Source organism: Abramis brama, assembly GCF_963993115.1.
Source record: "Abramis brama genome assembly, chromosome: 14".
Lineage (NCBI taxonomy): Eukaryota > Metazoa > Chordata > Actinopteri > Cypriniformes > Leuciscidae > Abramis > Abramis brama.
In genome coordinates, this window is record NC_139976.1 from 38,366,654 (window position 1) to 38,393,448 (window position 26,795).

The following is a 26,795-nucleotide window of genomic DNA, read 5'->3' on the forward strand; positions in this document are numbered from 1 at the left end:
CAAAGACTCAGTTCATAAAGTGGTGCATTATTTATTCTAAAGGATTTAAATGAGGTTAAATGTACAGATTCAAGTAACGTGAGCACATGGATCATGTTTCCCAGAACAACACAAGTTTCCCACGGAAAACTCACTTCTTTCTACTTCTATCCCACACATCTGTGAGTTTATCTAGAATTCAACCAATTTCTTTTCTCTTCACAGTGACACACATTCGACTGAATGCAGAATGATTAATGCTTTGTCAGTAATTAAAAACAAAATAATTCTCTTGATTTTTCATTTAACAATATAAAGCTAAACGAAATGGTAATCCTTACATAATTTCATTTGCACTGAGATTATCATTATCTGTTGATGATCAAACTAGCTATATAAAATAAACATTTCCAGGACTTTAGCATGCTACGGTTAAAGAACAGGGATAATTTGCACAAACTAAGGCACTCAGCAATGTGATTTGTGTCTCCTTAGAACAGATACACACCCTCGGGATCGATTCGGTAATGACTTCTTAATACAGAGCAGAAAATCTACAGCAGCCGATGTGGCAGAAAACACTGCAAATAATGATGTTCTTCCTCAGTGTTTCTGTCTTGTTTTCCAGCACAAACATCTAAACATTCTTAAATCAAGGTACATTTACTGCAGAAGAAGCAACATTACTGAAGATATGAAGTCTTGTTTTATGGAAAAATAATTTGTTTGTGCTTAAAACAAGAACAAATATGACATGAGTCAGAAAAATCAACTTCATTCAAAGGGAAAACAAAACAATTTTGTGTTGTTTTAAGCATAAACTCAGTTTATTTTGACACAATTTTAAGTAAACAAAACGTAATATCTTCAGTCATTTTGCTTCTCCAGTAAATGTATCTTGATTTAAGAATGTTTAGATATTTGTGCTGGAAAACAAGACAAGTCACCTTTATTTATACAGCGCTTTTTACAATACAGATTGTTTCAAGGCAGCTTTACAGAGATAACAGGAAAATAACGCAACAAATACTGAAGAAGATTTTTTTTTGTGGAAAGTATGCATGTTTTTAACGCGATTTCAGTGGTTCGATTAAAACAATTGTCTTGTGTCACATTATATGCTCTAAGATTGAGGAAAATCCTTCATTTTTCCCAGTTCTGGTTCCGGGATATGTTTTACATATCAGCACATTAATAACAAACTAAAAGTCACAACATCAGCTTCAAACAACAGCACAACAGAGCACATCGAACGAGACGTCGTGACTCGGACCGGGTCACACTAGAGTTCTGCTACCCGGTTTCGGGTCGGGTTTGGGTTAATGTTTAATGAATAGCCTCGGGTTCAGGTTTGTAACTATGAAAAACTATATAGGCTATACATACATATAGTTTGCGTGCCGTGTGCTTGCTGTGTTGTGACCGAAATAGTGTGAGCGGGAGCACACGCGCAAAACAGTTTTGTAAAATGATATATGATATATATACATTTTTCTTTTATCATATATAAAAGTCCCGGGTCCCAGTCCTCAGCAGAACTCCTCTCCCTGTGGAGTCGTGACTCGGAACGGGTCCCAGTCCTCAGCAGAACTCCTCTCCCTGTGGAGTCGTGTCTTGGACCGGGTCCCAGTCCTCAGCAGAACTCCTCTCCCTGTGGAGTCGTGTCTCGGACCGGGTCCCAGTCCTCAGCAGAACTCCTCTCCCTGTGGAGTCGTGACTTGGACCGGGTCCCAGTCCTCGGCAGAACTCCTCTCCCTGTGGAGTCGTGTCTCGGACTGGGTCTCAGTCCTCAGCAGAACTCCTCTCCCTGTGGAGTCGTGTCTCGGACCGGGTCCCAGTCCTCAGCAGAACTCCTCTCCCTGTGGAGTCGTGACTCGGACCGGGTCTCAGTCCTCAGCAGAACTCCTCTCCCTGTGGAGTCGTGTCCCGGACCGTGTCCCAATCCTCAGCAGAACTCCTCTCCCTGTGGAGTCGTGACTTGGACCGGGTCTCAGTCCTCGGCAGAACTCCTCTCCCTGTGGAGTCGTGACTCGGAACGGGTCTCAGTCCTAGGCAGAACTCCTCTCCCTGTGGAGTCGTGACTCGGACCGGGTCTCAGTCCTCAGCAGAACTCCTCTCCCTGTGGAGTCGTGTCTCGGACCGGGTCCCAGTCCTCGGCAGAACTCCTCTCCCTGTGGAGTCGTGACTCGGACCGGGTCTCAGTCCTCGGCAGAACTCCTCTCCCTGTGGAGTCGTGACTCGGACCGGGTCTCAGTCCTCAGCAGAACTCCTCTCCCTGTGGAGTCGTGACTCGGACCGGGTCTCAGTCCTAGGCAGAACTCCTCTCCCTGTGGAGTCGTGACTCGGACCGGGTCTCAGTCCTCAGCAGAACTCCTCTCCCTGTGGAGTCGTGTCTCGGACCGGGTCCCAGTCCTCAGCAGAACTCCTCTCCCTGTGGAGTCGTGACTCGGACCGGGTCTCAGTCCTAGGCAGAACTCCTCTCCCTGTGGAGTCGTGACTCGGACCGGGTCTCAGTCCTCAGCAGAACTCCTCTCCCTGTGGAGTCGTGACTCGGACCGGGTCTCAGTCCTCAGCAGAACTCCTCTCCCTGTGGAGTCGTGACTCGGACCGGGTCCCAGTCCTCAGCAGAACTCCTCTCCCTGTGGAGTCGTGTCTCGGACCGGGTCCCAGTCCTCAGCAGAACTCCTCTCCCTGTGGAGTCGTGACTCGGACCGGGTCTCAGTCCTAGGCAGAACTCCTCTCCCTGTGGAGTCGTGACTCGGACCGGGTCTCAGTCCTCAGCAGAACTCCTCTCCCTGTGGAGTCGTGACTCGGACCGGGTCCCAGTCCTCAACAGAACTCCTCTCCCTGTGGAGTCGTGTCTCGGACCGGGTCCCAGTCCTCAGCAGAACTCCTCTCCCTGTGGAGTCGTGACTCGGACCGGGTCTCAGTCCTCAGCAGAACTCCTCTCCCTGTGGAGTCGTGTCTCGGACCGGGTCCCAGTCCTCAGCAGAACTCCTCTCCCTGTGGAGTCGTGTCTCGGACCGGGTCCCAGTCCTCAGCAGAACTCCTCTCCCTGTGGAGCCGGCAACTGGTTCAGGTCCAGGAACAGGGAGTTGTCGGAGAGCTTGCGTCCAGAGCCGGACAGGTCCAGAAACTCCTCGCCGGAGCTGCTGGGAACGGAGCTGATGTACATGTCCCACACCTGTTCTGGAGAGTCCAGGTCCAGCAGCTTCTGCTTGATCTTCAGGTTCTTCTCCATGTTCTTTCGCTTGTGTTTGAACTCCAGTATAGTTTTAGTATATCTGTTGATGGTGGTGACGGAGGAGGCCATGCAGGCGGTGAACGAGCTCCATGCCAGACTGAAGAAAACACCATCCACAGAAATTAGAATCAACATTTTAATTCAACTTAATGTCCCGTGACCCAAATACTGTGTGCATTTTTATTTATGTGAAATTTAAATAGTTTATAAAAATATAAATATATTATATATTATAAATATAAAAATATAAATATATTATAAATATAGTATATTGATTAAAAAGTTAATCAATATACTATATATATATATATATATATATATATATATATATATATATATATATATTAGGGCTGTGCAATGATTAATCACATACAAAATAAAAGTTTGTTTACACATAATATATGTGTGTACTGTGTCTAACTATTTTGTATATATAAATGCACACACATGCATGTATATATTTAAGGTTTTTTATTTATTTATATATAAAATATTTATATTTATATATAATATAAATTATGTATAAATATATATATACATTATATACATGCAAATATGTCTTATATACATGCATATGTGTGTATTTATATATACAAAATAATTATACACAGTACACACATATATTATATAAACACAAACTTTTATTTTGGATGTGATTAAATGCAATTAATCATTGGCCAGCACTAATATATATATATATATATATATATATATATACACTCACCTAAAGGATTATTAGGAACACCATACTAATACTGTGTTTGACCCCCTTTCACCTTCAGAACTGCCTTAATTCTACGTGGCATTGATTCAACAAGGTGCTGAAAGCATTCTTTAGAAATGTTGGCCCATATTGATAGGATAGCATCTTGCAGTTGATGGAGATTTGTGGGATGCACATCCAGGGCACGAAGCTCCCATTCCACCACATCCCAAAGATGCTCTATTGGGTTGAGATCTGGTGACTGTGGGGGCCATTTTAGTACAGTGAACTCATTGTCATGTTCAAGAAACCAATTTGAAATGATTCGAGCTTTGTGACATGGTGCATTATCGTGCTGGAAGTAGCCATCAGAGGAGGGGTACATGGTGGCCATAAAGGGATGGACATGGTCAGAAACAATGCTCAGGTAGGCCGTGGCATTTAAACGATGCCCAATTGGCACTAAGGGGCCTAAAGTGTGCCAAGAAAACATCCCCCACACCATTACACCACCACCACCAGCCTGCACAGTGGTAACAAGGCATGATGGATCCATGTTCTCATTCTGTTTACGCCAAATTCTGACTCTACCATCTGAATGTCTCAACAGAAATCGAGACTCATCAGACCAGGCAACATTTTTCCAGTCTTCAACTGTACAATTTTGGTGAGCTCGTGCAAATTGTAGCCTCTTTTTCCTATTTGTAGTGGAGATGAGTGGTACCCGGTGGGGTCTTCTGCTGTTGTAGCCCATCCGCCTCAAGGTTGTGCGTGTTGTGGCTTCACAAATGCTTTGCTGCATACCTCGGTTGTAACGAGTGGTTATTTCAGTCAAAGTTGCTCTTCTATCAGCTTGAATCAGTCGGCCCATTCTCCTCTGATCTCTAGCATCAACAAGGCATTTTCGCCCACAGGACTGCCGCATACTGGATGCTTTTCCCTTTTCACACCATTCTTTGTAAACCCTAGAAATGGTTGTGCGTGAAAATCCCAGTAACTGAGCAGATTCTGAAATACTCAGAACGGCCCGTCTGGCACCAACAACCATCCCATGCTCAAAATTGCTTAAATCACCTTTCTTTCCCATTCTGACATTCAGTTTGGAGTTCAGGATATTGTCTTGACCAGGACCACACCCCTAAATGCATTGAAGCAACTGCCATGTGATTGGTTGATTAGATAATTGCATTAATGAGAAATTGAACAGGTGTTCCTAATAATCCTTTAGGTGAGTGTATATATATATATATATATATATATATATATATATATATAAAATATATATAAAATGCAAGCAAAAAAGTATTATAATATTAGACAGCTTTATTCAGCTCACATTTAAGTGTCATATCAGTTCCCTTTCGAGGGAACTCGCACTGCGTCGATGACGACACTATGGGGAACGCCTCTTAGCGTAATGCGTCTGAAGCATGAATGAAACTAATCCAATCCTATTCACATTGCGTGATGACATAGCGTGTGACTGCATACACGGAAACTACAAAGGGACGCCGGCACACAACAGCGTTAGCTTTCGCTCTCTGTTGTGTGATCGTCTATTTGGTGTTGTCTGTGATATATATATAACATGCTCAGCATCGCGGCGGGGGATCTGGATGAGCTACGAGGAGCTCCTGGAGGTTGTGACGCATGCTGTGGCCAAACTTACCATCAGTTGTCCACAAGAGAGGCAGGAAGTGCAGGCTAGAAGCAAGCTTGATGAGTGCTTTCTGCAGCACCGATCACAGCCTTCATGCCGGGGTTTGCAGTTCTTTCCAGACTTACACAATGAGTTGAGAGAGAGATCAATGAGAGAGAGATCAAGTTCAAGGAATCAAGGAAATCCGTTCCACATGATAAGGGTTATGCGCAGATGCCTTCGTTCCCTATCAATGTGGAAGAAACCTTGGTTTCTGTCCCAAGGTCCTGTGCTGGGAGCGCCATGTCGCCGGAAAGCCGGTTCGACAGACGCATCCCTCACGTGCTGGGGCGCGGTCATGGACGGCTGCTTTACAAAAGGTCTATAGCAGGACCAGCATTCTTCTTGGCACATAAACTGTTGGCGCTCTTCCGGCTCTGAGGAGCTTCCTCCCAGACCTCAAAGGTCACCACGTTCTTGTGAGAACAGACAATACGTCAGTGGTGTCTTATTTAAACCACCAGGGGGGTCAGAGGTCGCGCCCTCTATCCAGACTGGTGCATCAGATCCTCCTGTGGTCCCAGGGGAAACTGTTGTCTCTCAGAGCAATGTATGTTCCAGGGGACCAGAATCAGGGAGCAGACATCCTGTCGAGGCAGGGGCTGAGGCCCGACGTGGTGGAGTCGATATGCAAGAGGATCACTCTGCTCCCGGGAATTCTGGAGAGAGTCTGTCATGACAGAGTCAGTTTACTCCTGGTAGCCCCGTTGTGGCCGGCCCGAGTATGGTTCTCAGACATGATATCACTCCTGGCAGGCCCCCCATGGGAGATTCTCATCAGGAGGGACCTGCTGTTGCAGGCAGACGGCTCAATATTCCACCCTCGGCCAGAGCTGTGGAAACTGTGGGTCTGGCCCCTGAGAGGGAACAGTACCTAGAGGCTGGCCTGTCAGCAGGAGTAGTCGAGACCATACTCAGCTCCAGAACTCCATCCACCAGGAAGCTGTACAGAATGTTTTCACCGTTTGGTGTAGATAGAGTGAGGTGGACCCAGTTAACTGCCCGAGCGTGAGGTGGACCCAGTTAACTGCCCAGTGGCTTCAGTGCTGGAGTTCCTCCAAGACCGCTTCTCGGCTGGTCTTACCCCGTCCACACTCAAAGTGTACGTGGCTGCCATTGCGGCTTTCCACGCTCCTCTGGCTGATGGGCCCCTGGGGAGACTTCAACTGGTTGTACGTTTCCTCCTTGGGGCTTAGAGGATGAGACCTGCGGCTCATACCAGAGTTCCCACATGGGACCTGGCAGTGGTTCTCGAAGGGCTGGTCAAGGCCCCCTTTGAACCTCTGGAGTCGGCTGAGGCCAAGAACCTGTCACTTAAGGTGGTCTTTCTCCTTGCCATTACCTCTCTTAAGAGGGTAGGCGATCTCCAGGCGCTCTCCATATCTCCGCAGTGCCTGGAATTTGCTCCTGGGAGAATTAAGGCCATCTTGCACCCCAGACCGGGCTATGTGCCTAAGGTGCCGTCCAATATGGCGAGGTCAGCGGTTCTGCAGGCATTTCATCCCCCACCTCATGTGATGGCGGAAGATGGAAGACTTAATTTGCTCTGCCCTGTCAGAGCACTTAACATCTATGTTCAGAAGTCTTCTCAGTGGAAGAAAAGCGGACCAGTTGCTGGTGTGTTTCGGGTCACCCAAGAAGGGGCTCCCCGTCTCCAAACAGACCATCAGCAACTGGATTGCTCAGGCTATTTCCCTGGCCTATCAGGTGCGCAGTTTGCCTTCTCCTTTGGCCGTGAGGGCTCAGGGCACTCCGCGCACATTCATGAGGTTTTATAGTCTAGACCTCCCCTCTACATCGGCGCACGAGTGCTCTCGTCCTAGTTGTGCCTGAGACAGCTTCACGCTGGGACAGGCAGGTTTCGTTGTGGCATAGTGGGTATTTCGTTCCCCACAGTGTCAACTTTGACGTAGTGCGAGTTCCCTCGAAAGGGAACGTCTCGGGTTACGACTGTAACCCTTGTTCCCTGAGAAGGGAATGAGACACTGTGTCCCTTTGCCACGCCTCCTCCTGCCTGGGAGCGACTTGCTTCATCGCGAAGCTAACGCTGTTGTGTGCCGGCGTCCCTTTGTAGCTTCCGTGTATTCCGCCACACGCTACGTCATTACGCAACGCCAATAGGATTGGATTAGTTTCATTCATGTTTCAGACGCGTTATGCTAAGAGGCGTTCCCCATAGTGTCGTCATCGACGCAGTGTCTCGTTCCCTTCTCAGGGAACAAGGGTTACAGTCGTAACCCGAGACGAGTCGTAAGACCTTTGTAAGGAAGCATGTATTGCTTCCCTAAACATGAGTGAACGTACATGTAAGACCAGCTGTAGTCCCAGTTCTGTGGTTTCCAGTCCTCAGGGCCGAGACTCACGGTCAGCTGGAACGCTGTGGTGAACATCATGTGAGCCACCATACCCAGAAGACCTGAAGATCAGAGAAACACTTACAGTTACAGACTCGCTCTCACACACACACACACATACACACACACACACACACACACACACACACACACACATTTTAACTATTTATTTAAGTCCACTTAAATGAAATGATTTACAGGGACATAAATACTATAGATGCAGTCAAATGCATGCACATAATCATGGACCAGTGGCATACAGCAGATCTTTACAATATTTAGCGTAACTCAGTTGTTATGGATACAAGTAGCACCGTCTCCGCCAGATATGACGGCTGCCTATAATAGCAGACAGAGCACAGTACTTTGCTAGCCGTTTAGCCCTCTTTTTGGGCATCCCTAGTTGTTAAAGCCCTCTTATAACCAGCCAGTGTGTGTGTCCTAAGCTGCCAAATATGAACACAAGTAGTCGGCTCTGATAACCTAATTCTGAGATGATGTTTAGGAGTGGTTGATATTTAATACACACACACACATACACACACACACACACACACTGAATGCTGTGGTGAACATCATGTGAGCCACCATGCCCAGAAGACCTGAAGATAACATAGGTTATTTATCCAATTCAATGCATATTGTACGCATTAAATTTCTTGTCAAATAAACAAAATCACTAGTTAAAAAAAACTGTAATATCGATATTTTTATTTGAGTATCGATACTTTCGACACTCGACATCAGTGTCGATATATCGATACACCCATCCCTAACACACACACACACACACGGCAAACTGGACATAATCGACACATTTTGTATTATTATCGACACAACAGGACAATCACAGTCCCCTCAGCAGAAACATGGAGGACGGAGGTTAAACTGTACATTATTTACAGCTCAGAGTCTCTGCTAATCTACTGAACATCAGAGAAATAACTGAAGGAGATCAGAGACGTTTGCAGTTCTCAGGCGATCTGTGGCTCTTATACTATCATCATGTCCATCTAAACACACACACGCACGCACACACACACACACACACACACACTTATAGTATCATCATGTCCATCTAAACACACACACGCACACACACACACAGACACACTTATAGTATCATCATGTCCATCAAAACACACTCACACACACACTTATAGTATAATCATGTCCATCTAAACACACACACACTCATAGTATCATCATGTCCATCTAAACCCCGTCACGCGTGTGAACGAGAGCATCTGACCCATAACCCTCATGTTTCCATGACAACCACAGTGAGCCGCCTGCATGCCCACATCATTACAAACACACAAGTGAATCATAATAATAATAATAATAATAATAATAAAGCGCTTGTTAACTGCATTATTTGATGAATCAGCAAAATCCCAGGACAGTAGAGCTGTCGTTCACTACAGTCCTGATCAGTTCTTCATCGTCTCGTGTTTCAGCACGAATGATCGGTTCCCTCAGCATGAATATATAATGAGCTAAAACACAGAAGAGGTTCTCAAGAGACTCTTAGTTGTCAAATCTCATCGGCTCTTCTGGATATTCAGACCTGCCACACTGCAGTTGTATACGAGGCACATGAAGACCAATCAGCTCAGTTTAAATTTCCTCATCCTAAACTATTATATTACTTTAGAAGACTTACAATAAAACTACGGGTAACACGTTCTATGAAGCCCATGATTATAATGAATTACAGCTCCATTTATACTTATTCATAAGTAAGTATTACTGTTTTACAAAATATATTTATAAAGGCTCATTAAGACCTATATTGCATTAAAAGAACAGTTATAGTTACATTTAAATTATTTTTATAATTACGTCATGCATTTGCTTTTTCAATGCACATGCTCATAAGTATATATTATACTTTTTAGTAATTCAGATTTATTTCTGTCAAATAAGTGAATATATAGTTATTAATAGCTGTGCTGTGTTCTTATAAATACTTATTGTGAGTGATAATACAGTTACTAACCTCTTTAAATGCATCATTGATGGCTTTAAGTAAAGTGAAAATAATAGGATGCATTTTTCCTAAAGCAAATGTTAAGAAATCATGAAGATGAGCTCATTATTCATTTTTAAGTTGTTTACTTGTAAATGTAATTAATGAACAATAATTCATGTAATAAAATAATGAAAAGAAAAACATAAATCATTAATACAGTTTTTTTAAAGTTACATACTAGCAAAAAACTGCAACAATATTTTTAAAATATAATTTCAAACTCTTATAAGCAATACCATGCATATGGCTGATCATGATCAACAAATCATAATTACCATTCATGACATTCATAATGCGAACATTAGCCATTAAAGACATCATTGATAACTAATTGGTGTAGCAAGTGTCTCTGGTACTATTTTATATTTGATCATTTATAAATCAGTGTATAATGGATTATGAGCATGTGCATTGAAATGCATGACTTATAAGTGATTATAAAAATAATATAAATGTGACTTTAACTGTTCTAATAATGCAGTATAGGTCTTAATGAGTCTATATAAATATGTTTATAGAATAGTAATACATATAAATAAGTATAAATGGGGCTATAATTCATTATAAGCATGGGCTTCATATAAAGTGTTACAAAACTACTTTTACGGTGCTTTTTTCCTTCTTTTTGAGAACATCTGTTCCTCATGAGAGAGAAAGTCATGCCGGCCATTTTTGGGTGAACTATTTCTTTAACTTTAGGAATGTATTGTGTATTAAAAGCACTTAAGAGTTTTGTGGATGTGTTATTAGATTCACAACACATAATTAGCTGTGACTAAGCTCATTAAAATGGAAAGTTTTCAGTACACATCATGCTTGAATGCATCTCTTCTGCTGATGATGTCAGATGAAGACAGGAGCTAATTGAGGTTGTAGCTCCCCCTTCCCATGATGCACTGCTTCCATGATCCCGCTCTCTCGAAGACATCAAGCTCAACAGAGATGCGACAGTAAGTCATAAGTTCATCCCTCATTATGCAATATTAAAACTCTAGCATGAGCACACGAGGTCTCTCTGCAAACTCACTCGCTGATGGAGCGTTTGACACACATTCGGGATGATCCAAGCCTCGTTTAAACACAGAAGTGTGTGTTTCATTTATTATATGGCAGATGTTCATTTTAATGTTTGGTGTAAATCTGAAGTGTGCAAAAGGTAAGATATGACATTAATTATAATAATATTACATATTTTCACTTTTATATTATTATCACTTTGACTATATAATATAATATGTCAAAATGATAAAATCTTTCCTCTATTATTACTATTATTAGTTGTAGTAGTTGTTGTTGTATTAATAATACTACTAATATTTAAAGTTGAGATTTTACCAGTTTGACTATTCATATGGATTCCTCATAACATAATATAATATAATATAATATAATAGTGTGAAATGATAATATCTAACCTTTATTATTAGTATTATTAGTATTATTATTAGTGGTGGTATTAATAATAATAATATTTAAAGGTGAGATATTTTGATATTTAGTTTGACTATTCATATAGATTCTTCATAATATAATATAATATAATATAATATAATATAATATAATATAATATAATATAATATAATATAATATAATATAATATAATATAATAGTTGAAATGATAATATCTAACCTTTATTATTATTATTATTAGTGCTGGTATTAATAATAATAATATTTAAAGGTGAGATATTTAGATATTTAGTTTGACTATTCATATAGATTCTTCATAATATAATATAATATAATATAATATAATATAATATAATATAATATAATATAATATAATACAATATAATACAATATTATTTATAATATAATATAATATAATATAATGCAATAAAATTATAATATCTTACCTTTATTATTATCATTATGTGTCACCTTTTTATATTGTATTATTATATTATATTGTAAAATTGTATTATATTAATAACATAAATATTGATTGTACAGTGCAACTCCCTCTCAATACAATGGGCTTGCATCATCAGTGCTACACTGAAATATATATATTTATAAATAAGTAGGACAGGATTTAAGCAGATTGAATTTCGACACATATGTCGTCATAAGCCCTTAAATTGTGAAACTGTCAAAAATATCCTGGACGACATTCAGGAGTTCTGGCTTCCCAGTACTGTGCGGCTTATATGGGATTTTGAGCCTGATGGTTTATATGTATCTGGGGAAAGGCAGGGCTCTGAGATAACACATAAATGCAAAGGCATTCACTACAAAAGACAAGCAGAGGGTAAATCCACCAGTAATTGCATCTCTATGGCTGTTTCCATCCATTTTGGGATATCGCGTTAAAAAACATTGGATGTAAAAAGCAAAATGAGCATAAAAACATGCACTCAATTGAGGTGGATAAGTGTTTTATCCGATTAGAAGACATGCACATAAACTATGATGGAAACACGTTTACTGAATGAATCCCTCGATGTGAAACGTAACCCTTAGTGTCAGCTGTGATTGGATAACTGGAGTAAGCAGTGGACCAATGGCGTCGCAGCATCTCTAATGTTGGTTTGGTGTTTCTGAAACGCCGGAGTCGAAGTGTGTGATCAGAATGATTTGGTTTAATTCCCTCCAGAAGCGTCTCACACGAGTGTGTTCCTGAACACCAGCATCCGAACGCCAGAGAACACGACAGCGTTTACTGTGTTTCGTCTGACGCTCGAGACACACTCGTTTATGATGGAGGGAAAACAACCAGAAACATACAGTTTATTACTGATATTTTGTGACGGTTTTTGTTCTCTTGAACACATGAGATGTAAACACTGCTTTATTTATAAATGTTTTATCCCATATTCCAATTTAAATTCACAACTTTGGATGGAAACAGCCAGTGAATGGTTTTTAAATGGCAATTTGCCTGACCTGTTTTTTAAAATTGGTGACTGTAACACAACGTGGCTTGAATGCGGGATCTAATAGATCTGAATCTCAATGAGTCAGGTGACCTTTGAAGGATAAAGCCGTGGATAATCATCAGAGAACAGAAACAAGCACATGCAGATTATATAAAGTCAAACAAAAACATTATTCAGACACCAGATATCATTTTTTATATTTTTTCACTAGTGTGTGCAGGACACTATAGTTCATTTATGGGAGAGCAAAATAAAGTAAACTGTGACATATTATACCCAAAAACTCTTCATACAGTGACTACCAGTAAAATCTATACAAATTTGGGACCAAAAATGAAGACTGAACAAAATGAAGCATTGCTTGGTGATTGGTTAAGCTAAACTGGTATTATCTAATTGTGTAGTTAAATTGTGCGTTCTGACTCCAGCTGGGGCGGACTGGTGCGTTCTGACTCCAGCTGGGGCGGACTGGTGCGTTCTGACTCCAGCTGGGGCGGACTGGTGCGTTCTGACTCCAGCTGGGGCGGACTGGTGCGTTCTGACTCCAGCTGGGGCGGACTGGTGCGTTCTGGAGCTGGGGCGGACTGGTGCGTTCTGACTCCAGCTGGGGCGGACTGGTGCGTTCTGGAGCTGGGGCGGACTGGTGCGTTCTGACTCCAGCTGGGGCGGACTGGTGCGTTCTGACTCCAGCTGGGGCGGACTGGTGCGTTCTGACTCCAGCTGGGGCGGACTGGTGCGTTCTGGAGCTGGGGCGGACTGGTGCGTTCTGACTCCAGCTGGGGCGGACTGGTGCGTTCTGACTCCAGCTGGGGCGGACTGGTGCGTTCTGACTCGAGCTGGGGCAGACTGGTGCGTTCTGACTCGAGCTGGGGCAGACTGGTGCGTTCTGACTCGAGCTGGGGCGGACTGGTGCGTTCTGGAGCTGGGGCGGACTGGTGCGTTCTGACTCGAGCTGGGGCGGACTGGTGCGTTCTGACTCCAGCTGGGGCGGACTGGTGCGTTCTGGGGCTGGGGCGGACTGGTGCGTTCTGACTCCAGCTGGGGCGGACTGGTGCGTTCTGACTCCAGCCTGGGGCGGACTGGTGCGTTCTGACTCCAGCTGGGGCGGACTGGTGCGTTCTGGGTCTGGGGCGGACTGGTGCGTTCTGACTCGAGCTGGGGCGGACTGGTGCGTTCTGAATCGAGCTGGGGCGGACTGGTGCGTTCTGGAGCTGGGGCGGACTGGTGCGTTCTGACTCCAGCTGGGGCGGACTGGTGCGTTCTGACTCCAGCTGGGGCGGACTGGTGCGTTCTGACTCGAGCTGGGGCAGACTGGTGCGTTCTGACTCGAGCTGGGGCGGACTGGTGCGTTCTGACTCCAGCTGGGGCGGACTGGTGCGTTCTGGGTCTGGGGCGGACTGGTGCGTTCTGACTCCAGCTGGGGCGGACTGGTGCGTTCTGACTCCAGCTGGGGCGGACTGGTGCGTTCTGACTCCAGCTGGGGCGGACTGGTGCGTTCTGACTCCAGCTGGGGCGGACTGGTGCGTTCTGACTCCAGCTGGGGCGGACTGGTGCGTTCTGACTCCAGCTGGGGCGGACTGGTGCGTTCTGAATCGAGCTGGGGCGGACTGGTGCGTTCTGACTCCAGCTGGGGCGGACTGGTGCGTTCTGACTCCAGCTGGGGCGGACTGGTGCGTTCTGAATCGAGCTGGGGCGGACTGGTGCGTTCTGACTCCAGCTGGGGCGGACTGGTGCGTTCTGACTCCAGCTGGGGCGGACTGGTGCATTCTTGAGCTGGGGCAGACTGGTGCGTTCTTGAGCTGGGGCGGAATGGTGCGTTCTGACTCGAGCTGGGGCGGACTGGTGCGTTCTGACTCCAGCTGGGAGTGGCTTGCGGAGCTGTGCAATGTGGTGCATTGTGGGAGTTGTTGTCTTCCATACAAATGCGCACTAAAGTTACTTTCTGTCTTTCCTCAGTCAAGAAGGCACCAAATTCGAAATTTATGTAACATTTCGACTACACATATGACCCACTTTCAATGAAGATTAATGTTCCCACGGGTGAAATGCTCCTTTAATGCATTAACTAATGATAACAAATGAGACCTTATTGTGATGCATCACCAAAATAATAAGCACATGCTGATCATACAGAACAGGTTTACCTGACAAGACTGTGAATATTGCGGCAAAGGCATTCAGTTTCAGTCCATCAATGACGTTCCCGAAATGGCAGACCTCTATAGACATGAGGATTCCTCCAGTGGCCAGGAGTAAAATATAGAGACACTCGGCCGCGATGCAGAGCCACAACACACCTGAGGATTCGGGAGAGAAGCGAGGGGGTCAAAGAGGGAATAATGGATGGTTTTATCAGGAAGCGGATGGAGCCGCTGATTACGACCGACACTTCACAGACAAACACAACCTCGTTCAGACGGGCCTCCTATCCTGCTCACGGGGAGCGTATGAAATATTGAAATATTCATATACGAGGAAACTTGACACTGAGATTTAAAAGCAGAATTCAGCTTTGAAAGCATGCGGATACATATGCATATTTCATATGCTTCACTGAAACGTTTCATGCTGCCACATGTATGGAAGTAAAAGAATGCCAAATGTTTTTGAGACAAAAAAGCTTGTTGAATTTCACTAACTGAAAAAAATATGCATTGCATTAACAGTGCTTGCATTTTAAAGCATTGCATTTTTAGGGCTTGCATTTTATTAATGAAAATGCGTGTGAAATGTTTTGAATTTGAAATATTCACATAATACAATGCATTAAAAAGCAAGCATGGTTAATGCAATGCATATCTTTTTCAATTAGTGCAATTCAACAAGCTTTTTGGTTTCAAAAACATTTGGCATTCGTTTACTTTCATACACATGCACTTTAGGTGATATGATGATGTTGATGATGATTAATATTCACACAAAAGTATGGAATATGTCTGTGTCCAGTTTTCTAGTTTCAGACAAGCCTGTGAGGGACAGAAGTGCAGACTACTCAATATAATGAAATATATAAAGAAACATTCATGGTTATTATCAGCGTTAATATTTTTGTGGAAACCATGATGCATTTAATTTTTCAGGATTCTTTGATGAATAGAAAGTTTTTATTTGAGATATTATTTTTGATAATTTAATGCATCCTTCCTGAATTAAAGTGATACTTTCTTAAAAACGAAACTGCTTCCAATATGCAGAAAAAAACCATAATGAAATCAGATACTGGCGTTAAAACGGCATCAATGTTTTTAAACCCACATAAGAACCAAAATCAAATAATATCTTCTCTTTCTTTTATCATGGACACTGCTCTTTGTCACTGACCCATATATGAGCCGACTGAACATGTTTCCCACACAGTGACTAAAGCATACTGCATAAGCACAGACTTACTCATCAATAACACTGAGACTATAATCTAGGAGAATATGATTATATGGTTACTACATGCATTTCATTTCCAGGGATGTAAAACGTAAAGATGATTATTTATATCTCTATCTCTGCGTTCAGTGCAGAATGTTGAATTACAGTGTGAAGTTGGGCTGTCACGATTAACTATCATTACAGCTGACGGATCTTTTGCTTGGATCATGTATCTGTCAATTATCCTGGAAACAGTTGTGCTAAAGATGCTGGCGCTGCCCGCTGAGCGAACGAAACCTTATTGACACGCTCATATATCTAGATGAATGAGAACGAGGCAGGTGTGCAGGCTTGATTAAAATGGACTGGACCTCCAGACATGAGCGAAATATCTCATACAGGAGAACCGCTCTCATTAATATTCACAACATCATGCAGAATCTCAGATGGTAATTGAGAATGACAGAACGTACCTCTCTCGTGGGGAGGAGCGACGTTTATGAAGCTTCTGCATTTCTCACCTGCATTTAGGAAAGAAGAGTGTGAATACATTGGCGTTTTGATTCAAAGCATTTGATTCATTTTCAATGTTGTAAAAAAAATATTAGAAAGAATGTAAATGCTAGTGTAAAACCTGTTGGTTAGATTGAAGTTACTACTATGGTCACACTACTATGGTTACTAAAATCGGTCACACTTCAGATTAGGGTCCAATTCTCACTATTAACTATGATTTTTGCCTCAATAAACTCCTAATTACTGCTTATTAATAGTAAGTAATGCAGTCGTTAAGTTTAGGTATTGTAGGATTTAGGGATTTAGAATAAGGTCATGCAGAATAAGGCATTAATTTGTGCTGTATAAGTACTAATAAACAGCCAATATCCTAGTAATATGCATGATAATACGCAACTAGTTAATAGTGAGAATTGGACCCTAAACTAAAGTGTTACCAAAAAATCATACTGTAGTATAAAAAATATATTCTTTTGTGCATTGGAGTGTTTAAAGTTTTTTTTTGTGTTAAATTCATATTCCTCAATCTTGAATCAGAATAAGTTCCTCTTGCAGCATCTCTTCTCTTCTCTGATGATGTGGGCGGGGCTATAACCTGTCACTCACATGAGATCAGCCAATAGCAAACCACAACCATCCAATCATCCAATCAATTCCCCACAGACAATTAAAATTACAATTAAATGTTTTGCAATAAGACTAAATGTGAATGATATCTAGGTTTATAAGGTAACCTTATTGGAATCGAAATTAGGAATTGATAAGAATTGAAATCAGAATCGCTAAAATTAAAACGATATCCAACACTAGTTACGACTGAGGTCTGCAGAAGAGCATCTGAGCACACAACATGTCCAACCTTGAAGCAGACGAGCTCCAGCAGCAGACACACACCGGTGACACACACACACACACACACACACACACACACACACACAGCGCAACACAGCAGAACACACACCGGTGACACACACACACACACACACACACACACACACACACACACAGCAGAACACACACCGGTGACACACACACACACACACACACACACACAGCAGAACACACACCGGTGACACACACACACAGCAGAACACATACCGGTGACACACACACACAGCAGAACACACACACACACACACACACACACACACACACACACACACACACACAGCAGAACACACACCGGTGACACACACACACACACACAGCAGAACACACACCGGTGACATACACACACACACACACACACACACACACACACAGCAGAACACACACCGGTGACACACACACAGCAGAACACACACCGGTGACACACACACAGCAGAACACACACCGGTGACACACACACACAAACACACACAGCAGAACACACACCGGTGACACACATACACACACAGCAGAACACACACCGGTGACACACACACACACACAGCAGAACACACACCGGTGACACACACACACACACACACACACACACAGCAGAACACACACCGGTGACACTCCTGTCAGATGAGAACAGCAAACTGAGGCTCCGATTCACACGGATTCACCAAAACTGGACTATAGAAGATTGGAAAAGCATCGTCTGATGAGTCTGGATTTCTGCTGTGACGTTCAGATGCAAGGGGCAGAATTTGGTGTAAACAAAATGAAAGCATGGATCCATCCTTTCTTGTATCAGCGGTTCAGGTGGAGTGATCGTGTTGAGGACATTTCCTTGGCACTCTTTGGGCCTTTGAGCATCGTTTAACGCCACAGCTGACCGGAGTACTGATGCGGACCATAACCACAGATCTCCTGATGCATACTTCCAGCAGGAGAACACACACGTCACAAAGCTCAAATCATCTTACACTGAGACAACTGAGGAATCGGATACTTGTTATGAAATATACTTGTTATCGATTCCTTTGTGAGCATTTCATTATGACTTTAAACCATTAAAGCGCGAGAGACTCTGTTTTCTGTGTTCATGTGTATCAGTGTATGGATCCGTGCAGCTCTTAAAGTGACAGCAGCTTAATATTCCTATTCTATATTAAGCACATGTAATTAATATTACTAAGTACTTATTTGAGTACTATGTCACCTTAAAATCAAGTGTAACCAATTATAATAAAAGAAATACGCACTTTTCAAACAACAAAATTTATATTCCTAATCTGTATTTGACTGAATGAACACAGATCCGCCAAAAACACAGATCACCTGCCAATTATACTGCATCACAATATACGAAACGAAACGAGAGTTTTTGGATGGATAGAATGGATAATGGATAGAACAAGTCAGAAACAAAAATGTTAAAAAGCAACCAGACTCATCCTGTCGGTAAACAAGGTGTGCGCGCTTGAAAACACGTAGTTAATTAATATCACTATTTGAGTACTACGTCATCTTATAATAAAGTGTAGCCTAACCAATTATAATAAAATAAATACGCACTATTCAAAGAACTACTCAAAATTTCGATTCCTAATCTGTATTTGACTGAATGATGAAGTGCACAGAAACAGGCAGTGCGTCCAGTAACTGTGAAATCCAGTTAACGCCAAAAACACAGATCAGGTGCCAATTATACTTCATAATCACAATATACGAAACGAAACGAGAATTTTTGTGTGGACAGAATGGATAATTGATCGAACAAGTCAGAAACATAAATGTTAGACAGCCTGTCGGTAAAAACAAGGTTTGCGCGCTTGAAAAACAGGAAAATGATTGATGGAAAGAAACGAAAGCCATATCTATACCGACCATTTTTGGATTTTTGGATGGATAGAATTGATAATGGATAAAATACGGCAGAAACAGAAATGTTAAAAAGCAACCAGACTCATCCTGTCGGTAAAAAACAGGTTTGCGTGCTTGAAAACACGTAATTGTTTGATGGGAAGAACATCCTTACCGACCAGGTCGACGTTCTGCTCGCAGGAGAACCAGATTCCAGTGTGGAACTTCCTCAGAACAAACTTATCCTCTCCGGTCTCCCACATGTACTGGACCCTCCGGCTGTCGGTGAGGTTCGAGCTGTTGTATCGGATGCAGTGTGTGTGTTTGCCGGTCACCGGTTCGGTACACAAGGGCTTGACAACTTTCCGGGTTCCCTCGCACCAGTAGCTGGTGGTGAGCGCGCATATCGCGAGCATCAGCGCGAGGAAGTTCAGGGTGAGCGCGAGCGAGCCTCTCCTGCGCCGGTCCATGCCCATGATGAGAACACTGAACACTGATCCAGAATCAGCTGGTGCTGAGAGAGAGTGAGTCCGAGCCTTAAACCTGGATCGTCATGTAGAGTCAGTCCTTCAGTGCTGCGTGCTCGCGCGCGCGCGCTCCCCAGGCCATAGCACACTGCGCTCGTGCGCTGCTGTCGCGCGCTTTACTTCTCATGTGATGTCAGTCAGAATCAATGAACGCCGCGAGTCATGGATCTCTCTCCTTAAAGGGTTAGGGTATATTAAAAAATAGCGCATCATTTACTCACCTTCAAGCCATCCTTGCCTATGTGTATATGACTTTGTTCTTGCAGCCGAACACAATCAGAGTTATATTAAAAATATCCTGGCTCTTCCAATCTTCATAATGCCAGTGAATTTACCTGAGATTTTGAAGCCCAAAAAAGCGTATCTCGGGGAGTAACTTGCTTTACTTATTTGAAAAAGTAACTCTATTATGTTGTAATTATTAAAATTAATGTTACTTTACTAGTCACTTGAAAAAAAGTAATATGATTACATTACTTGTAATGCGTCACGCGCAACGCTTCTCATAGCAGGTGATGAATTATGAGAAGCATCTGGATTAATCTATATGAATTATTGAGTTATGCACGGAGGACAAGGAGTAAAAATGTCATAAGTTCAAGAAGATTGCAATGGAATCATGTATTTTTGTGAGGAACATTCTAGCTTATCATACGTGATTCATTTCAAAGTGCAAATGTTGCTGTTTTCCAAACTCATAAGGTTGTGGCAGAGTGTTTTATCACATGTTACACGAAGGACGCTGTGGAAAACAAACTGCTTCATCGACCTAATTTATTAGTGTGTGTTGGATATGAGGCCAGCGGATCAATATCAGTGACAGAGCGCTAACCGGCAGGGCTCTGGAGGATGAAGTCCTCGCCTGGACACGTTGACACCCAAGCGTGAGAGATGCATCAGTTTATCAGTGTCGATACAGGACTGAAGGCTTGCGATGAACGCCATCAGTTCCTTCCGGAATCGACTATATTTTTTGAGTACAGGTTTGAGTAAAGCCATGGCTGGTGTTTGGTGAATGTATAAACTGATGTGGAATTGCTCGCCATACAGAATGTAGCCTACAGCTGTTACTGGAAACAGAACTGAGTTTTAGAATTGCCATCCAGGGTTATCATTGTCAACTGAAACTAGAACACCACAAGGGCTGGGTAAATATAGGACAGAACACATTGGGTTCGTTTTACCCAGCAAATTGGGTTGTTTATTTAACCCAGCACAATGGGTTGTTTCATTTTTTCTATAGTACTAGGTTTTTTTTTTTTACTTTCTTTTTTTTACATACATGAATTCATGTTTTCGGTTTAAAACTTTAAAAAAATATTCCACACAACCACTGGTTTGCATAATTCCTTTATTTTCTGTCATATTTTACAGTATAGCATATTTTATACAGTTTTGAATACATATTGCCAACATTTAAGCTCGTAAAAATTAAACATTTATAAGTAACTCTAGTGTAATCAACCAGTCTCTGCTGTCCCGTTTTCACCGTAACAGCGCTGGATCTCATTCCGGAGCTTGGTGAGGTGACTCACATCGCACCCCTGTATGTTGCTTTGCTTAAATTAAACGATATTCAGCACAAAAATGAATTAATAGAGCAAATAAAATAAAATAAAAAGTATTTTACCGAAGACATGCAACAATTTGACGGAGCTACCATCACAAAAACTATCAAAAACTACACAAACACTGGGTTGTTACGTCTGATCTAGGTTACACAAAAACTACCCAAAGATTGGGTTGTTACTTCTGACCCAGAATCTAGGTTACACAAAAACTACTCAAACATTGTTACGTCTGACCCAGGATCTGGGTTACACAAAAACTATGCAAACACTGGGTTGTTACGTCTGACCCAGGATCTGGGTTACACAAAAACTACCCAAACACTGGGTTGATACGTCTGATCCAGGATCTGGGTAACACAAAAACTACGCAAACATTGGGTTGTTACGTCTGATCCAGGATCTAGGTTACACAAAAACTACTCAAACACTGGGTTGTTACGTCTGACCCAGGATCTGGGTTACACAAAAACTACCCAAACACTGGGTTGATACGTCTGATCCAGGATCTGGGTTACACAAAAACTACTCAAACACTGGGTTGTTACGTCTGACCCAGGATCTGGGTTACACAAAAACTACCCAAACACTGGGTTGTTACGTCTGACCCAGGATCTGGGTAACACAAAAACTACTCAAACACTGGGTTGTTACGTCTGATCCAGGATCTGGGTTACACAAAAACTACCCAAACACTGGGTTGTTACGTCTGACCCAGGATCTGGGTTACACAAAAACTACTCAAACACTGGGTTGTTACGTCTGACCCAGGATCTGGGTAACACAAAAACTACGCAAACACTGGGTTGTTACTTCTGACCCAGAATCTGGGTTACACAAAAACTACTCAAACACTGGGTTGTTACGTCTGACCCAGGATCTGGGTAACACAAAAACTACTCAAACACTGGGTTGTTACGTCTGACCCAGGATCTGGGTAACACAAAAACTACTCAAACATTGGGTTGTTACGCCTGACCCAGGATCTGGGTAACACAAAAACTACGCAAACACTGGGTTGTTACTTCTGACCCAGAATCTGGGTTACACAAAAACTACGCAAACACTGGGTTGTTACGTCTGACCCAGAATCTGGGTTACACAAAAACTACTCAAACACTGGGTTGTTACGTCTGACCCAGGATCTGGGTAACACAAAAACTACTCAAACATTGGGTTGTTACGCCTGACCCAGGATCTGGGTAACACAAAAACTACGCAAACACTGGGTTGTTACTTCTGACCCAGAATCTGGGTTACACAAAAACTACGCAAACACTGGGTTGTTACGTCTGACCCAGGAGCTGGGTAACACAAAAACTATCCAAACACTGAAAAAAATAACCCCAAAAAATGACCCAAAAGGTTCAACCCAGGATTTGGATAGAAAAAAATAATCCAAGACTTTTTAGAGTGTGAAAGCATTATTCAAGACATTTCTCCTCATATAGAATCTTTTTGGTAGAATGGTTCCTTAAAACTCAAGAATCCTATAGTTCTATATTGAACCCCATTGAACCTTTTATTCTGAGAGTATAGTATCTGAATGATGAAGTAACTCTGTTGTTCATCATTCGGTTGATGTACCTGTGGCCTAGAGAGCAAAAGGCCAGGAAAGAGTGTCCAGAACGGCACAAACTCTATCAGCGAGAAGAATGTCCCAGTTAGATCACGCTTTACCTGACCCTCGGGAAATCACACGCACACATCATGAGGAGACATGGCTTGGACAAAGCTTGGAAGGTTTATACACATACAGATATGCAGGGTTGTTTTAACCCAAATTTGAGTCAAATATTGACAAATCCAACCGTTGGGTTAAATAATGTAATTTGGAAATGTAACCCAACGGCTGGGGTTGTCCCTATTTGACCCAAATTTGGGTTAAAACAACCCAGCATTTTTTTTTGTGAAAATAAATTGTTTTTGAAGAAAACAGACCTCTGCCAGTGATAAAACAAAACTGACCATTTATGAATGGTAAACCTTGAATATTTTAAGATCTTTGGGACAGGTAATTGGTTAATTAGGTGCAGCTTAGCCATATATACTTAATATTGACAGCTTTCTATTCTTCAGTATGTGTGTGTAGTATAGCATGGGTATTAGTCTTAGTATCACTATCACCCATAGTAGTAGGTACTTAGGCTTATGAATAGATACGATTGCTTTATTAACAGATTTAATCTAGACAGATTGATGACAGAATTTTCATTTTTGGGTGAACAACCCCTTTAAGTAAAGTTGAATTAGGAATGCATGCAAATCTTCACATTTTTTATACTAATAATTATTGCACTAGATCCAGTTCTCATATTCGGCTAAAAGTCTCAAGAGCATTGTCAGATTTTGGTAAATGTGCTATTTCTTTCTTCTTGGGCTTGGAATGAATTGCAAAATGTACTTAATCTATGAGCATTTTTAAATGCATTTAAGTTTTAAAGGACTCTTGTAAATGTTTTCTTGATTTTATTTATTCATTTTGAATGAGTAATTTGTGGCATTGTTATTTCGTGACTCTCTCTGTGTGAAAGTCTATGACCAGGTCTCTCTGGAAGAAGAGATAATAATATCTCAATATGATTTCCTGGCTAAATAAAGTAGTGTTTGTTTCCACCGTCTCCACTGGGTTTGTTTTGCTGTATTTGAGTTTTCACAGCAAGTAAACATCTCTGAGGAATGAGAAAGCTGGATGACAGAATTCTGTGAAATAACAGAACCTACTTTTCCATAAATCTTCACAAACAAATCTTTGAGGCCTTTTGTGTGTGCTTGAATGCAGACGGAGCACAACAGCATTTGCAGAAACTTTACTGCATGTCTTTAATTGTCTTTTTCCCACTGGTTATGAGTGTTTGCTGTGTCACACACACGTTCTCCCGTCCAGAGAGACGAGTTGGAGGTCAGAAAGACCACAGTGTCCTTCATGCTCACGTCCAGATAATGAGACGATGCTGTCGCTTCATAATGCGCTAAAACGTCCTTCCAAGGTCACAACAAGAGCGGAGAGAATATATCATAACAGAATAATACAGATTCTCACATCACTGGTCGGGAAGTGAATTCCCATCAGAAAATCTGTATTGTGTAATTGCATTTCTGCACTGAAGCTCTGATTAACTGAGTCCCCTAAAGGCACAAGTGCATTATTTACTCGTTAACTTTGACATTTCCAGCTCATATTTGTGTCTCCTTCACAGCAAGCTCATTATTACTTCCCACTATCATAGAAGCTCATTACAATAAGTATGTCTATTATCAATCTTAGGAATGGCGAGTTACAATTACAAGATGGCCTCGGAGAATGTGGAGAAACTGCATTTAAGCTTGGATTTTATTCCATCGCAGATGCCTAATGGCTTAAGGTTACTAATCTGAATATGATTTATGAATCACAGTGAAACCGTGAGGATGTGTTTCTGTTTTTAAAGCAAAGTTTGAATGTATGAAGCTCAGCTCAAAGCTTCCAGTGGGCCTCAGGTGGCCGAACACACTTCCCAATCACTTCACGGATATCATCCCAGTGGGAAGGACTTTGCTATATATATCAAGGTAGGAATGTAATAAAAAATCACAGGGATGCTCAGGAAATGCAATGATACATCAGAACAATAGAAAGAGGATTTTAAATATTATATACATGTACACTAACAATGTCTGTATAATTGTTTTTGGCTTAAAATAAATACTCATCAAGCACACATTAAATTGATCAAAAGTGACAGAAAAAGTAATTTATAATGTTACAAAAGATTCTATTTCAGATAAATGCTGTTCCTTTGAACTTTATATTCATCAAAGTATCCTGAAAAATAAAATGTATCATGGTTTCCACATTGATAATAATCATAAATGTTTCTTGAGCATCAAATCATCATATTAATTTCTGAAGGATCATGTGACACTGAAGACTGGAGTAATGATGCTGAAAATTCAGCTTTGATCACAGGAATAAATTACAGTTTCACATTTTTCATTAAAAAAACGTTTGAACAATGTCTCTAATATTGTTCTTACGCTAAAGATATAAAAAAATGTATGCTGACTATTGATATTGTACATGTTTTTGTCAAATGTATACACTAGTTATAATAATGTGACTGCTATTGATCACTTTGGCTCTGATTTGCTGAACCTAAGCTCATTTCTGAAAGAAAACATATTTGGTTGCTAACGTAACCTCGGTTCCCTGAGAGTAAGGGAACGAGTATTGCGTAGCTATACGCTTTGGGAACCCATTTTAAAGCGCCGTGCTATCAGCTCAACACTTCGCCCTTAGCTATCACCTAGGGCTCGAAGCCCGAGGTTAATAGTAGAGCTATGGTCAAATCCAATGGGGGCCGTACCATGTCTGGCCCCACAGAGGGGTGATAAAAGGCTTGGGGTCCCCAGAGGCCAAGGCCTTTATACAGAAAGAACTTGAGCATGCAGAGCAGGAACCTCTAAGTTATAAAATCTTACAAATGTGGACGGCGAGGACCAGCCGGCCGCCACACAGATGTCTTCAATTGGTAAACCACTGGACCAGGCCCAAGATGAGGCCATGCCTCTTGTGGAATGAGCTCTAACGCCAATGGGGCAAGGAAGGCCCATAGAAGCATAGGCTAAAGCGATAGCGTCTACTATCCATCGTGATAGTCTCTGCTTGGTGAGCGGAAGCCCTTTGGTGCGGCCACCGAAGCATATGAAGAGCTGTTCTGACTGCCTGAATGGGGCAGAGCGCTCTAAATAGACTCTAAGGGCCCTAACAGGGCAGAGTAAAGACACATCTCTATCTTCTTCCGAAGGGGGAAGAGCTGATAGAGAAATTACCTGAGCTCTGAACGGAGTTCTGCCTCCTGATCCCTTTGAGGAAATGCACAACGAGGTTGTTCCTTCCCAGTGACTGGCCGGCCACAGGAGCGTGGAAGGCTGCTATGGCCGCCACATATACTTTGAGCGTGGAGGGGGTTCGACCCACGTCCAGCAGCTCTTGGAGAACCAACCAGTGGTACTTCACTTGAATAAGGGTCAAGGTCCCGGGCTGCGCACCAGTTGGTGAACACTGACCATTTCAGGGCATAGAGGCGTCTAGTTGACGGTGCTCTAGCCTCAGTGATGGTGTTTAAGACCTTTTCCGGGAGGCTCCCGGGTACCCATCGAGGGGCCATACGTGGAGGGCCCACAAGTTAGGACGGGGATGCCAGATTGTCCCG

The 26,795-nt window shown here is 42.4% G+C and overlaps 1 protein-coding gene across 1 annotated transcript; it reads right to left on the reverse strand.

Moving 5' to 3' along the window:
- Positions 1–2,936: 2,936 nt before the first annotated feature.
- Positions 2,937–20,046, reverse strand: gsg1l2b (gsg1-like 2b). The gene is made up of 5 exons (XM_084135873.1): positions 19,681–20,046; positions 16,730–16,777; positions 15,038–15,190; positions 7,930–8,041; positions 2,937–3,320 (listed from the first exon to the last, which is right to left on the reverse strand). Exons 1-5 carry the CDS (start codon positions 19,979–19,981, stop codon positions 3,017–3,019), a joined length of 918 nt encoding a protein of 305 aa, XP_083991999.1. The 5' UTR covers positions 19,982–20,046; the 3' UTR covers positions 2,937–3,016.
- Positions 20,047–26,795: the final 6,749 nt, after the last annotated feature.